The 16,319-nt window shown below is 42.4% G+C and overlaps 1 protein-coding gene across 1 annotated transcript in view; it reads right to left on the bottom strand.

Moving 5' to 3' along the window:
• Positions 1-2,092: 2,092 nt before the first annotated feature.
• LOC129332444 (cytochrome P450 2J4-like) overlaps positions 2,093-16,319 on the bottom strand; it is a 61,040-nt gene continuing 46,813 nt past the window's right edge. Inside the window, exons 7-9 of the mRNA XM_054983578.1 lie at positions 9,506-9,693; positions 5,586-5,727; positions 2,093-3,239 (exon numbers count right to left, since the gene is read on the bottom strand). Coding sequence (XP_054839553.1) covers positions 3,055-3,239; positions 5,586-5,727; positions 9,506-9,693 — 515 coding nt within the window. The 3' untranslated portion in view covers positions 2,093-3,054. The remainder of the gene's footprint in view (positions 3,240-5,585; positions 5,728-9,505; positions 9,694-16,319) is intronic.

Genomic DNA, 16,319 nt, shown 5'->3' with positions numbered 1-16,319 from the left:
TTTGTCTTATCCATTTGCAAAGTTGTATCTTCAAAAGTACTCCAAAGAGTGAAGTTATTGCAGCAGAGCATAACAGGAACTCTAAGGAAGGCAGGGAGGCAGCACAATACAGACCATTTCAGAGAGGACTTGGATGTGCACTTAAAAAAGAGTTTTCACATATATCCCTAGTGGAAGTGGGCATGGACTGGAAAACGGACCAAAATTTAACACGAACCAGGCTGGTTCAGTGTTTGTGAACCGTTGGGTGGGATACCTGTTTTCCATGGGCCCCATGGGCTTTCTGCCAGTCTGTCGGTCCAAGGTCCATTAAAGCATCCCCGCCCAGTTGGCAAGTGGCAGCAGAAGCTCTTTAACATTTAAATCCCACCCCCGTTGTTCCAGCTGACTCGTGGCCAACCAAACAGCTGGAGTAAGGGGGTTAGAACGTTCCTGGCACCACTATCAAGCAGTGCCAGGAGTGTTTTAACATTTAAAGTCCCCCTTGCTCCAGCTGACTGGCAAGCCGAGATCACTTTAACATTTAACCCCCCCTTGCTCCAGCTGACTGGCAGCCTGCTATTCAGCTGGAGCAAGGGGGGGTTAGAGTGCTCCCAGAGCCAGCCCAGACCAACGAACCCATCAGTTCACAAGCCGGTGCTGGACCATGAAATGTTCATGGTCTGTGGTCCATGAAATGCAATGGACACAGACGCATGGCCTGTGGGTTTTCCCCATTCCATGCCCACCTCTAATCCCTAGGCCTTCAAGTAACAAAACACAGATTGTGCTGTCATTTGCAATAGACTCCTCTCTGAACAAAAATCTTCTCTCAAATATTGCAGGTACTTGCCATTATCTGCTCCTCACTGAATGCAAAGCAATAACTCTGTGATACATTGCACAGCATCAGCAAATGTCACGGTTTCTGATGGAAATTTAACAGTCCGGGGGTGAATTCTTTCTTGGTCAAGATGTCAGACCAAGCTCAACACACTTGAGACTTCTCATGACAGACCCTCACTGGATAAGAGGGCAATATTACCAGTACCAATTTATATGTGTATTTTAGAATAAAATATATTTGGGGCAAATTTTCTTATACCTGTTTTAGTTTCACTAATTCTGTTTCTATGTGATCATTTCATTTTAATAAACCATATACTCAAATGTAGTGAAATAAACTTCCATTTGTTCTTATATCTTTCTGACATCTGCAGCTAGTTTTAAGCTATACTTAGAAAAAAAAAGTTATAAAACATTACATGACAGCTTATATAGTAGCCTTACCAAAATGACTACCCAAGTTTGTCCCCTGGCCTGTAGAGGCATCTCTTTGAGCATGCCCAAAGTGCAAACCAGCACAACAACACCAGATAAACTTCTGTACAAGGATCTTTCCTTTGTATTTCAGGATAAAATGGCAGGGCTCTCCCCGGCTATCAGGGGAAAACACCCCTTACAAAAGAAAGATCTCCTTATTGCAGTTTTGCTATTGGGGAATTAACATCACTTGGTCAAATTCAAAAGAACCCCTTAGACAACTCATGAGCTTCCAGTCTACAGTAGTTTCCCATTCACAAGGTGATGTAAATGTCACAGTTAACCTCTAAGATCTAACATGAAACTTAATTAAGATAACACACAACATTTTTCCTTAATGTGTCCTTACGGGTCTACCTAAGATTGCCAAATTAATCTCTGTGCTCTTATGTGAAATGCACTTCAGTGACGAAGTGGGGAGAGTTAGCACCACTGCATGGCTGTGTCAGTGTAGAGTCTTCTTCCCCTTGCAGTTGCAAAAGAGTGTGAGGGTTGAAGCATACAGTTAATAAGTCATTTGGTTGCTTTTAATGTAACACAATTGTTAGGTCAATTGACCCAACAGAGATATAAGTATTTGCATTTCCGCACCACTTCAAATAAAAATCTACGAATGTGTCAAAGAATGACAGCTTTTGCTCACCTCAGTTTTTCTAGAGTTTGTGAATTTCATCAGTCCTCTGTGACTTTATTCCTAATTTGACTTATCATAACCATAGACTCATTTTAGCACAATCATTTGCAAAATCAGATTTGGCACTTCTAAAGGAATACAGAATGCAGAAAGAGCTGATGAAGGTAATCAAAGACTTTATTCAGTGAAAGGTGCATAGATACAATAAGCAACTTTTAGTTTTGTACATGGCAAGCATTCTGTATGGAGTTTTTTGGCAGAATCAGCAAACTGTATTGCATATATGTCAGAGACTGACAACTTAGATCATCAGTAACTTCACTGCATGAGTCCATGGATACATGAGTTAAAGCTTTATTGAGAATCTGATAGTACAACACTGCAGACATTTCTTGTCAGGAATAACTTTTCCCTCCCCCCTACTAAGCATATTAAACCCTTCAAGCACAACCCACTCTACGCTAACCTCCTCCCCTTAGCTAAGTTCCCATCTATGCACCAACAGAAAGTAAAATAGGAAAAGTAGATTTGGTTTGACTAGAATCCCATCCTTCTCAAGCCAACTGGCTGCGTCTCCCTGGCAACGCTGAAAACCACATTCCTTCATACCTTCCCACAGCATGCGGTTCTCACTCAGTCATTTCTCAAGCAGGTTTAACACACAGGTCTAAGAGCACTCTCGAAGCATGTCATGAAAGATCAGGTCTAGAGATCTATAGCCTGACAGTGAACCCCCAATCCCCAGAGTATGGCAGGGGTCATGGCCCTGACAATATATTGGGTGATGATAAGCAAACAATGAACAACAGCATAGATCTGTCTGAATTTCTTCTCTGAATAGCTCTCATCAAATGAAGAAACTAAAGAACAGCATGATTTGGCTTCACGAAGGATCAGCAGAATGCCAGGGTACCAGGTATCTGAAGAACGGAGTTCTGACTCTCAAAAGCTTCTAAATAGTGTTGGTCTGTAAGATACCACTTGATCAAAATCCAGCTGTTCTGCTGCAGACCAACACGGCTACCTACCTGAAACAGAATGTTAGATGAACTTTCAATGTAATAAGATGAAATGGATAGTCATAAATAAGCTTCTCTAAATATGTTTGTGGCTCATGATCAACTGCTGCGGGGAACAGCACAGATCTTATAAGGATGGGGAGGGGTGACGATTCGTACTACAGGGTCTTCATTGATTTTTTTCACTCCTTGTGGCGGCTTAAAGGTGAATGACCTCAGTAGGCTGATGAAGAAGATGAAGACCTCGATCTTTCCCTGTTGCTCCCCAGGACATGCGCGCGCCCCTGCAGAGAAAATATGGAAATCAGCAAGTTAGTTATAATTTACTCCCCACTCCTCCACTTAAAGCCAGCTGAGTCACAGCTCTCTGGAGCTCTCTCAGCCCCACCCACCTCACAGGGTGATTGTTGTGAGGATAACAACACACTTTGTAAACTGCTCTGAGTGGGCATTAAGTTGACCTGAAGGGCAGTATATAAATCAAATATTATTATTACTAGCAAGAAAGCCCATTGTGAGAAAAAATACAATGGGCTCTAGAAACCTGGGGCTGGGGAGTGCTGTCAGATGGGGGACATGGAAGAGCTGGCAGGCAGGGTGGCATGGAAGGGCTGGCATGCAGAGGGGGCATGGAAGGGCTGGCAGGAAGAGGGGTTATGAAAGGGCTGGCAGGCAGAGGGGCATGGAAGGGCTGACTGGCAGAGGGGGCACAGAAGGGCTGGCATGCAGAGGGGTCATGGAAGGGCTGGCAGGAAGAGGGGTCATGAAAGGGCTGGCAGGCAGAAGGGCATGGAAGGGCTGGGTGGCAGAGGGGGCATGGAAGGGTTGGGTGGCAGAGGGGACATGGAAGGGCTGGCATGCAGAGGGGGCATGGAAGGGCTGGCTGGTAGAGGGGACATGGAAGGGCTGACTGGCAGAGGGGGCATGGAAGGGTTGGGTGGCAGAGGGGACATGGAAGGGCTGGCATGCAGAGGGGGCATGGAAGGGCTGGCTGGTAGAGGGGACATGGAAGGGCTGGCATGCAGAGGGGGCATGGAAGGGCTGGCAGGCAGAGAGGGCATGAAAGGGCAGGCAGGCAGGGAGCATGGAAGGGATGGCAGGCAGGGGGGCTGGGGAAGGCTGGCAGGATGGCTCACTTTCCTTCCCCTTTTCCGTGGCTCAGATGGGGTTTCGGAGGGCAGTGGGAGGCTCACCTTCCCTCTCCATCCCCAACTTGGCTGGGGCTGCGGAGGGCAGTGGGCAACTCACCTTCCCTCTCCTTCCCCACTCGGCTGGGGCTGCGGAGGGCAGCAGGCAGCTCAGTCTTCGCTCTCCACGCCCAGCTCGAGCAGAGCTTGGGAGGGCGGTGGGTGGCTCGCCTTCCCTCTCCTTCCCCACTCAGCTGGGGCTGCAGAGGGCAGTGGGTGGCTCGGCCTTCGCTCTCCGCGCCCAGCTCGAACAGGGCTTGGGAGGGCAGCGGGCGGCTCGCCTTCCCTCTCCTTCCCCACTCGGCTGGGGCTGCGGAGGGCAGTGGGCAGCTCAGCCTTCACTTTCCGCGCCCAGCTTGAGCAGGGCTTGGGAGGGCGGCGGGCGGCTTGCCCTTCCGTGGCTCAATTCTGGCCTTCTCCCTACCCACCTGAGGGGCAGGGGGAAACTGGCGAGTGCTCCATGGCAGCCCCCCCTCACTCGTGGGCCAGCTGATCTGTGGGCAAGTTGGGGCAGCGGCCTTCTTCTGCTTCTCCTCCACTGAGCTGCCCCGTGCCGCAAAGGTCCCAGCAGCCCTGCCTTGCAACATTCTGCCAGGCGGCTGTGCCCGCACTGGACAGTGAGAGCTGTGGCATGACTGCTCCTTATCCCCGCTAGGGGAAACTCAGGCGCCTGCGCTCTGGGAACCTTGTGAGTCGTCTGAAACGCGTTTAGGGAATTATGTAGTAGGATTATTACTCTACCTACTCTGCAGTGTATATTTTCCTGACTAACAACTACTTTAGACTTAGAGGAGGGAATGTTCCATTTATGTTAATCGTCACTCCATTGGCATCCCAGCAGTTACCAAGCTCAATTCAAGGTATTGATTATCACATGCAAATCCCTTCATGGCTTTGGTCCCTCATATATGAGAGGTGTCTCCCTCTGCTCCACCAGGGTGGTGTTGTTCATCTGAACAGGGCCCTCTGCTAGTACCATCCTGCAAATGGGCAAAATGAATAACTGACCATACATGTGCATAACACGCTGTTTAATATGTCATGCTTAATTCATTATGCTTTCTTTAATTATTGTTTCAGCTCTATATTGGATTTCTGCTTGCTTTCGAATCTCTGCTAATTTTGCAGTTCACACCCTATAGCATTGTTCATTGACGGTCCTAGTTTTTGACCATATTAACTTACACAGGGTAAGCCACCTTGTGACACAGTAAGAAAGATGAACTATAGATAAATAAATAAATAAATAAATAAATAAATAAATAAATAAATAAATAAATAAATAAATAAATAAATAAATAAATAAAAACTGGCCCAACAACAATTCTCATTGCTACCCACTTCTGCTTTTTCTAGAATTCTTTTTGGTTGCTAGGTTGGAACCTCACTAGAGACTGATTGGCAACAGGGCCACCAATAGACAAACAGAACTTCTGCATTTACCTTCTCCAAATGGAAGGAATTCTTCTTTCTCCACAAACTTGCCCTCCTTGTCCAAAAAATTATTTGGATTGAACTCTTGAGGAGTTTCCCAGTGCTTCGGTTCAAAAAGAACAGAGCGGTAATCTGGAATAACTATTGCTCCCTGAAAGGAAGAAACTGTTGGATTAGGTTGTATCCAGAACATCATATTTCATTTCTGTTCCTCATGAACAAAAATCTAAAACGTAAAAAATAAATAGTGGGCTGAAATTTGTCCAGAACAAAGAATTCCAAATTGACATCTCACAAAGTCGCATGAGACCACACAGTCAGTACTCTTGGGTTTGCTAGAGACCAAGGCACTGGAGCCTGGGCCTAGGCAGCTCCTACAGATAGGGTTACCAGATGGTTTCCCTCCCCCCAAAAGCTGGATCCTGGTGAGTTAGAGGCCACCAGTACTCACTTTAGGTAAGATCTTCTCGCCCTGGTGCACTGATGTCATTTTAAGAATGACGCACCAGGACATACAGGCCACAGCCCATGAGTTTTTCAACATTGGTGCCACATACCAAGAGGTCAATGGTGGGCAACCAGCCTGGCCAGACAAGCCCTTCTGGGGGCATACCCCTTGATAGGGAGCAGAGAGGAAGGGACACCATTGACCTGGCCTGTGACTGGCACTGTCCTCCCGGCCATGTACCTCCTGTACCACAGCAGCGAGTGGGCCAGCTTCTTGCTTGCTGAGCTCTTCCATCCCCCTCCTTGCCTTTCCCTTCTTTCTCTTCTCCCTCCCCTCAAAGTAGCTGGTATTTTGAGTCCATTTCCCCTAGACTGTCCAACAAAATACCAGACTGTCTGTGTGAAAACCAGACAACTGGCAACCAAACCTACAGAACAAAGGTTGAGTAATATTTGCCCTCTGAGTATTGATCTCAAACAAGTGAAGCACCCGGGTACGGGACGAGCCTTATACTCTAGGGATTTCTCGACCTGCACTACATCCAATGTAGTTTACCTCATTGTATGCACATACACTTTGATATACGTGGGTAGCACTTCACGCCCCATTCACTTACGTATACAGGAACACCTATCTAAGATAAGAACTCTGAGTAAGGATGCCCCCCTTACTCAACATTTTGAAGTCCATCATAGGAATGAGAAAGAACTTAAATTCTCAGTATTGGAGGTGATCAAGCAAACGGGAAATGCGAACTGTTGCAAGCTGAAGCCAGATGGATTTTTAGACTAAAGACTCTGACTCCTAATGGCTTTAACAATGAGATCGATTTTTCAGCTTTTCTGTAATAGGTCTAATTCCTCTCCTTATGTAAATTAAATTAAATAAATTTCCTCTAGGTATAACACATATATGCTTTATGTAGGGTGGCTCTACTTTTTTCTAATGTGCAATAGATTATATCTAGATATATATTTTTCTATGTATTATAATATTTATGAACTGTATTTTTAAAGCAGATATTTATGTCACCATGTATTTTAAGATCTAAGATGGTATTTATTTATTTAATGATTGATCTGTTGTAATAACTGTATAACTGGTAACATGAGGAGAACAGTGATAGACTGATTAATTTGATGTGCAACTATGTAGCAGAGGGATGGTTCCCCTTTAAGAAAGGAGTAATGAATTGGATGAGACTAAGACTATATATGTGGTTATAATGGGAAGTACCTTACCCCATTGATATTGACAATATCGGAGACGGAGGTTTGAATACGTTTATTCGTGGATTAATGTGAGTTTATTGCATTTTTACTCAGTCTGTATATAGGAGGAATGCCCAGGAGCTAAAATTGCTGTGGTTTATTGTAGAAACACTGGCCGGAAGAAGAATTGCTTCAAAACGAGCAGAGAAACAAAAGGCCGGCGAAGCTTATAGCCAGCTACTCGGAATGCCAGCTGCCCGGAATCTAAGCCGGACCTCTCCCCGTACCCAGGGGAATGAGCAGCGTTCGTTTAGCCATTAGGGTTCTGATTGTATATGCTCCATTTTCGGGCTACTTTGATAAATGTATACTTTTTGATGAATGCTAGTTGCCTATGACATGCATGTTGGGGACTCTTGTACTTGTACTTGAAATAATTGTATTTGATAACATTGCTTATTGCCCACTGAAGGCTTTATAAATATGGACCATATTGACTTACACGGAAGGTGTACCTATTCTGCTTCTGTTTTGTACTTCCTTGAGCTGGTGCTCTCCTACCATTGATGTTATTTAAGGAAGTTTCCCTCTTTTGTGTTTGGAATTTGAGTTGAAGCAGCAGCAAATAGTGGGAGAGGAAGACCAAGTCGTGAAGGAGTAGGGGAGAAAAAAGTGGAGAAAAGACAGAGAGGACAGAGTGCGGTGAAAATAGAAGGAGAAAAAGTTGGAAAGAGCAGAGGGAATAGGGGAGGGAAGCCTGTGAAGAGAGAAAGAGAAAAAGGAGAAAAGCCTAGGGCGAGAAAAGTCTTCCTTCATATTTATCGACATCATAAATTCAGGACATGCTTTCTTTTTACTTCATAAAAGCAGAAGCTGCACAATTGTACACATAAACCCACTTTCTAACCTTGCTACAGTCTGTTGATGGTGGGGATATGAAAAAGTTAAACTCCTATGAAGTTGTAGAAGCTGTTAATTCTTCTCTGCCGTGATAAACTACAAACATATCCCATATATTGTCGAAGGCTTTCACGGCCGGAGAACGATGGTTGTTGTGGGTTTTCCGGGCTGTATTGCCGTGGTCTTGGCATTGTAGTTCCTGATGTTTCGCCAGCAGCTGTGGCTGGTGCTACACCTCTGAAGATGCCAGCCACAGCTGCTGGTGAAACGTCAGGAACTACAATGCCAAGACCACGGCAATACAGCCCGGAAAACCCACAACAACCATATCCCATATAGATATATTTTATATCTTTTCTTTTGAAGCATTTTCATTTCAACTTCTTAAGTATGGAGATTCGTACCTATGCTCCTGCACACTAGGAGGCTGCAATCCTAAGAACGCTTTCCAGGAAGTAAACCCCAGTAAATGTAATGGGACTTACTTCTCAGTATGCCTACTTAGGATTGCTTCCTGAGGCTGTGAGTGAGTAAAACCCATTCAACTTAAAGGGACTTATTTCTAACTATGCATGTTTAGGATTGCACAGAGCTGAATTGACCAAAGCTTTCTTAGCCTCTAAAAGGCTGGGTTAAATTCATTTCCATGAACCGGGTGAATTTGGAGGAGTGAAGTTCACAGCCTGCCCTGACCTGGATAGCCCAAGTGAGCCTCATCTCATCAAATCTCAGAAGCTAAGTAGGGTCAGCCTTGGTTAGGATTTGGATGGGAGGCCTCCAACAAAGACCAGGGTTGCAGAGGCAGGCAATGGAAATCCTGTCAGTCTTTTGCCATGAAAACTCCACTAAGTGTTGCCACAAGTCAGCTATGACTTGACGGCACTGGCCACCAGTTCAGAGCCTAAGTACCTAAAATGAAATTGACTCAGGTTACTGCATGGAGATGAACAGTTTCAGACTATATGGTGGGAGTGGGCGTGAAGGAAAGGGTTTGGAATATTTAGGGAAGTAAAGCAATGCTATCTATGCTTCAGCTCCCCCTCCCTATATGTTGCACTGTTCATTGTAATTAAGCAGAATACACACTGATCATTAGGTCCTTCAGTGGACTTGGGGAGCACATGTTCTGTAAGGCTTCAAAGAGAGAGTCCTCAAGGAACCCAGGGCCCAAGAATCAACTGAAACCCTCTTTTGTACTTATGCATGGAAATCTTCACAGTAATTTGAAGAGAGGCTCAGTTTGACAAAAACTGAGCATTGTGAACAAAGTTGGCCTGAATGTCAACTGTAATTGTAGCAAATGTATCAGTTATAGTGCTATTGAGTGGTGATCAAGTTATGTTAGATAGTGGTAAAGAATCTTCTGTTACCTTAGGGATGAGAAACCCCATAATGTTCACATCCTTTGTACATTGGCGGGGGACCCCAAACAATAAGCCATATTTGAAACGCTGGATCTCATGAATCACAGCACTGGTATACGGCAGTTTCTTCCAGTCTTGATAGGAGAATGACTGAGAGGATCCCAAAACATCATCTATCTCCTTCTGGACTTTTTCTAAGAGAAATGAAACCAAAGCTTTACTTTGGACACTGCACTGAGCAAACATTGGAAAATATGGATTGCAATTGTAAGAATAAATGGTCACAAAATTTGGGACAGGAAATTGAAGTAGAACAATGGAATAAAATATGGAAGGTTAACATGAAAATAACTAAATCAATTAACTTTAAAGAGAATTTGTATAAAATGTTTTATAAATGGTAATTACCTCCAGATAAATTGGCTAAAATATATAAGAATATACCAGATAGATTCTGGAAATGTAAAGAATGTACAGGAACTTTCTATCACATGTGGTGGACCTGTAAAGTTGTATGTAGATTTTGGATAAGGACACACAAACTACTTCATACAATTTTATAGATAACAATACCTTTTAAGCCAGAACTGTTTCTACTGAACTACATTCCAGAGGAATTTAATAAGGATCAAAAACACTTTATAATGCATGCAGTGACAGCAGCCAGAATTTGTTTTGAAAGGACCCATAAAGACTTTAAACCCTCTGCTAGAAGTTTCTGAGGGAAGCCATAGTGTTTATATGGAAATTATAAGGCTGGAGGTCCCTATGATCAAGACAGAGCTCATTTTCCAAAAACCATTCATTTCAGGGAAGCAGAAGGAACTCAAGGCAACAGGAAAGTAATCATTTTCTGTTCCTGTGGCTAGTGTTACTATCACAAAGATTGTGGTGGTTCTTGTGAAAATGGAGTGTATGGAAACATATCTGCTCCCATTGTGTTAGGGCTTGATATAGCCAAGCATCGCTGGCATTGCAATGCAAAAGAAGGGTGGTACTCCCACTTATGGTGGGAGTGTCCAAAGGTCATAGATTTTTGGGAAAAGGTACGGGGAAAAATAGCATTGGTGTGTAAGGTCAACCTCAATATAGATGTAGATCTATTATTCATGGGTGTATTGGGAAACACTAGAATTGAGAAACAAAACCAGGATGTTTTCAAAGCAATGTTACTAGCTGCACATGCAGTGATTGCATACGGTTGGAAGGAGAAGTTAAAATGGACCTTAGAAAGATGGAATGATTACTTGTATGAATATATTCAATCGGATATGTTGGAATGTTTAAAAAAAGATAAGGCATGGGATGGAAAAATGGAGGAGTTAAAAGAGAAATGGTCTGTATATTTTCAATGGGTATATAATGGAGAAGCCAATACAACTATATTTGGAAAATTGGAAAAAATGTGCTCGTGGCTAAAAATTTAACTTGGAATTATAGGATGGCCACCTTGCGGGGGGGAGGGTTACAAAAGGGGTAAAAGATGTATCATAGGAGAACTGTGACTGTATTGAAATGTAATAATATGTGATGCATTAATAAAAAAAATTAGAAAAAAAAAGATATAGCCAAGCAGTTTAATTCTGTCAGTGTTTTGACTTGGAAGCAGTCTGGCAGAAAATATACGTCTCAGAGTACTGTTGCTGCTGCTATCTCCTTCATGACATGCCTAGTCATAGTATGGCAACTGTGGCTAAATCAAGAACCTATGGCCATGTCATTAAAAATTCATATTATGAGGGACGGCACTCATATTGTGAGGGATGGACTATTAAGAATATGGTTTCAGTGCAGAAATAGAATAAGTCCGCCAACCCTGCCTTGATATCTCCAATTGATGTCTATTGTGATATTAGTATAAGAAATAAAATTGATTTTATAAATTATGTCTACATGATGCATAAACAAGGGGGAAAAAAATCATGGCAAGAAATTCACGATGAAGGAGAAAACATTCCATGGTTGCTTTATTATTAAACGGTATCTAAATTCAAAGAACAAATAGCCTAAGAAGGAAGCCGGTGAAGAGAAAAAACAGTTTTTGAACAATTAATCAATGGAGGTACAATGTACCTATTAGGAAAAATATATAAAACTAGCACCAAAGCCGGCTGCATGAAAAAATGCGACGGGGTCTAGCAAACGGTTGGGAGGAATGCGCTGTGCAAGGCCTTTCTGCGACCTCCGCGGCAGTATTGTAATGCTCTTCTATAGCATTATAGCACCACCTCATTTGCAATACTGTGTACAATTCTAGTTGCTGTATCTCACAAAAGTTATTGTAGTGCTTGAAAGGGTGCCAAAAATCATCCAAAATTATCAAGACATTGGAGCACTTTTCCCAAGAGGAAAGGCTAAGGAGATTACCAGTGCAATCCTAAACGTACCCTTCTAAGTTCACTGAAGTCTATGGGCTTAGAAAGGGGTGACTCTCTTTAGGATGGTAGTATAGTTTTGCGAGGCTGAGTAGGCCCATTACACCAACTGATCTGCTGCTCCATTCATATTTAGGTTCAATTACTAGATTTCTAGAAACAGTTCCCTTGACCAACATTAAGATTATTCCCATTACAGGTGACCTACTGGCTATTTTCTGTAGATTATGTTCCCTCTATGAAATAATTTCTGATTTACGGACTTGGTCCATGTGTTCCCTAATAATGGTAAATATATAGAGTGAAGTAACTCCAAGCAACAGCGTACCATCCGGAAACAAATGGCGTAGTTGAAAAATTCAGTATTTCAATTGCTGCAAGCTATGTATGAGTAAAGAAAAAGAGAAGAAAGCATTATTGGCTGTATTTGGAGGCTTCCATAAGGATGCTGGGTTCTGTGAACTCCATATCTACAAAGATTGCGCAGGTGAAAACAGTGTCAGAATTCAAAGATGTGTTCTCCCATATACCAGGAAAACTTTATCTGGCCTATCATGTAATAGAAACTGGCAAAGCATTTCCTATGGCATCTATATTTTATAGGAAAATCAAAAAGAGTCCAGTAGCACCTTTAAGACTAACCAATTTTATTGTAGCATAAGCTTTCAAGAATCAAGTTTCGAGAATCAAGTAGCATAAGCTTTCGAGAATCAATCTACCAGGACATTCCACCAAAGACTTAAAGGTCGCTGTGGTTCAACAGAAACCTTTCAAAAACAAAATCCAATGGGAGGCTGCTGAATTGGAATTCATATGCAAATTTGACTCTGTCAAGCTGGGGCTGAATAGAGACTATGAATGGTTATCACATTATCACAGGTAACAGATTTCCTTTACAGAGGCGTGGTCTGGGGGAGCCCAGTGACGCCTGGTGTGGGCTTTCGGGGACCACAGTTCTCTTTGTCAGATGCATCTGGCAGGGAGAGCTGTGGTTATCGAAGGCTTATACTACATAGGAATTGGAGGCTTTTACTGCAGCAAACTAACACGGCAAACTGACTCCACACCAAAAGGAGATGTTTACATTTACTAGCAAAGGAATGTTTTGGTTGCCTCCCCGCTAATTGCATCCTGTCCCCTTCTGATATATGTCTCCTTCTCTCCCCTATCTCCCCTCCTCTGCTGTATTTGACCAGTTGGGATCATGCATCTGACGAAGAGAACTGGATTCTCGAAAGCTTATGCTACAATAAAATTGGTTAGTCTTAAAGGTGCTACTGGACTCTTTTTGATTTTGCTACTACAGACTAACACGGCTAACTCCTCTGGATCTATATTTTATAGGGTAACCAGGGAGAATGCACTGTGTACAGATGTATATTTTTTTTTAAGTGTTAGGGTTGGGAGCTGTGCACAGCCAAGCTGATCAGGAGGAGAAATTATATCCTTCAGAGAACAACATCTGGTCATAGTATAGCAGGAATGTCTAGCCATCATATGGGCTTTAGGCAAACTCAAACTATGCCTATGAGGCAGGAAAGTTCACGCCATGTAACAACAACAACAACAACAACAACAACAACAACAACAACTCCACCAAGGGTGCCACTTTGCAGTGGTGGAGGGGCTTGTGTGTTCCAATGAGGCTGAGAGCAATGCTGGTGGTAGCGCTGCTACCAATATGGTCACCCAAACCAGACAGGTCTCGAATGAGGAGCCAGACTAAGTGCACCCAACGACCATCTATCATGATGAGACAAAATAAACAGAAATCCATATCGGATCAGTTGTCACCCAGGTCAACAAGGACCACGGCAGGTGCTATGGCTCCTGGACATCTGTTGGCAAATGGGCTACAGGGCTCAGCAGATTCTGTTGAGGAACCAGGACAGACTGCTGCAGTGCTACTGGAACAAAGTAAGTGCAAAACTTGGACAACTGCCGAAAATCGAGAAATAATGAAATGTTATTATAAGGCAAATCCATCTGCCCGTGGCTTCCAGAAACGAATAATGCAAATTTGGAAAGAAAATCACCCACAATGTGGTATAACAGAGCAAAGAGTAATGGATCAAAGACGGTTCATTATTTGGAATAAAGTTTTCACAGAACTGGAATTGCGAGAATTGGAGAAACTAGTAAAAAAAGAAACAACAAAAAATAATGACCAAAGAAGGGAAAATATCACAGCTGAACAGACTAAAGCCACAGTGGAAGAACATGCCCTACCTGAAATACAAGCTATGGATCAGCCTGATAATGATTTGAATGAACCACAAAAAGTTCTGAAAGAAATTTTTTTTGAGTCATGTCAGTCAAGGCAGTGAATGACAAAGACTGCCGATAATATGCCAAACAAAGAAAACAAGTTGAAACTTTACTGGATGTAGCCAATGACGTCATCGATACAATTCTAACCAACACATTAAAAGAAACAAATCAACTCATGTATAGTACAGCTGCTATAATAACAGCAGAGCCTGGCTACAAACTGCCAAAAAAGAAAAAGCCTGGCATACCAAAATAGAAAATCTGATTGGAAAAGAAGATTAATAAACTATGTGGAGATATCAGTAACCTGAAATATCTGAAAGATGGAAAATTGAAAAATGAGAGGATAAAAGATGGACTATGCCGAGGTATGATTTGGAAAGGAAAACAAATGCTGAAACCATAGAAGAATTAAAACAATGGGTAACAGCAACAGCAAAGAAAATAGAAAGATATAATGGGCGAATAAAGCAGTATAAAGAAAATTTGCAATTTTGAAGTAATCAGCAAATATTCTATAAGTCACTTCGAGAAAACCCAGTGCAGAAGAACATCATCCCATGTAAAGAAGATGCCCTGAAATTTTGGAAAGAAATTTGGGAAAGCCCAGTAGAGCATAACAGAAATGCCCCATGGATTAAAGATATTAGTAAAGAATTTAAAGGGAAACAGATGAATGTTGTGGTAATAACTGTGAATGATGTGGTAATAACTGCCCGGTGCCCCGCCTGCTGGGCGGGGCACCAGGCAGTCTGCTCCTGATGTCAAAGGGGTGCCAGGGATGCTGCAGAACTTGAATCATTGCTTAATACAGTGAAAATATACAGTGATGGTATTCAAATGAAATTTGGCTTAGACAAATGTGAAGTACTCTCCATGCAGCGGGGAAAAGTAAAAAATATTGGCAGAATAGAACTTGAAAATGGTGACATCATAATGACTTCATAATTATCAAACAATGAAAATTATAAATATCTTGGAATATTAGAATTAGATAACATCCTGCATGTGAAAGTAAAAGAACTGACTCAGAAAGAATATATCAAGAGAGTACGAAAAATTCTGAAGTCAAAATGAAATGGTGGAAATACAATCAAGGCCATAAATACGTGGGCAGTTCCAGGGATCAGATATCCAGCTGGAATAATAGATTGGGCACAAAGCAATTTAGAAAAATTGGATCGAAAAACATGAAAACTAATGAACATGCATCACTCTTTACACCCAGGCTATATCTACCACCAAAAATTGGTGGAAGAGGACTGTTACAAGTACATCAGGTAGTGGAAGAAGAAAAGAGAAGCCTGAATGATTGCATCAGTAGAAGTACAGAAAAATTACTTCAGGCTGTAAAAACAGAGAACATATTAAAAACAACTGAAACAAAGGCAGAATACAAGAAGAAACAGTTTGAGAATAGATTAAATGGCTGGAAGAACAAACCCTTACATGGGCAACATCTAAAAAATATTGAAGGAAAAAATGACAACAGCCTAACTTGGGCATGGTTGAAGATGGGTACAATCAAGAAAGAAACTGAAAGTCTGATCTTCGCAGCACAAGAACAAGCATTGCGAACGAATGTTATGAAAGCCAAAATTCAGAAAATCAGTGAAAATCCAAGATGTCGACTTTGCCAGGAAAAAGATGAAACTGTGTCCCACCTTATTTCTGAATGCAGCAAAATTGCACAGATGGACTACAAAGCTAGACAGGACAGGATTGCAAAGCTGATTCATTGGTCATTGTGTAAAAAATATAACTTGCCAGTATCAAAGAATTCATGGGAACATCAAATAGAAAAAGCGATAGAAAATGAACAAGTCAAGATCTTGTGGGATTTCAGAATTCAAACTGATCGGCACTATGCACATAATACACCAGACATAACAGTCGTGGAAAATCGAAAAGTCTGGATAATTGACATTGCAATTCCCGGGGATGCCAGGGTCGAAGAAAAAGAACAAGAAAAAATGATTAAATATAGAGATCTGGCAATAGAAACCACCCAACTACGGAAAAAGAATGCAACAGTAGACCTCATTGTCGTCGGAGCACTGGAACCATCTCGAAAAACTTTGCAAATCATATGGAAAAACTGCAGCTTTCTGACATAGCTCCTACAGAACTGCAAAAGACAGCGCTACTTGGAACAGCGTACATATTACGCCGAT

The sequence above is a fragment of the Eublepharis macularius genome, chromosome 6 (assembly GCF_028583425.1).
Source record: "Eublepharis macularius isolate TG4126 chromosome 6, MPM_Emac_v1.0, whole genome shotgun sequence".
NCBI lineage: Eukaryota > Metazoa > Chordata > Lepidosauria > Squamata > Eublepharidae > Eublepharis > Eublepharis macularius.
The sequence above is the reverse complement of the archived record's forward strand: the minus strand, read 5'-3'. Positions and strand labels throughout refer to the sequence as shown.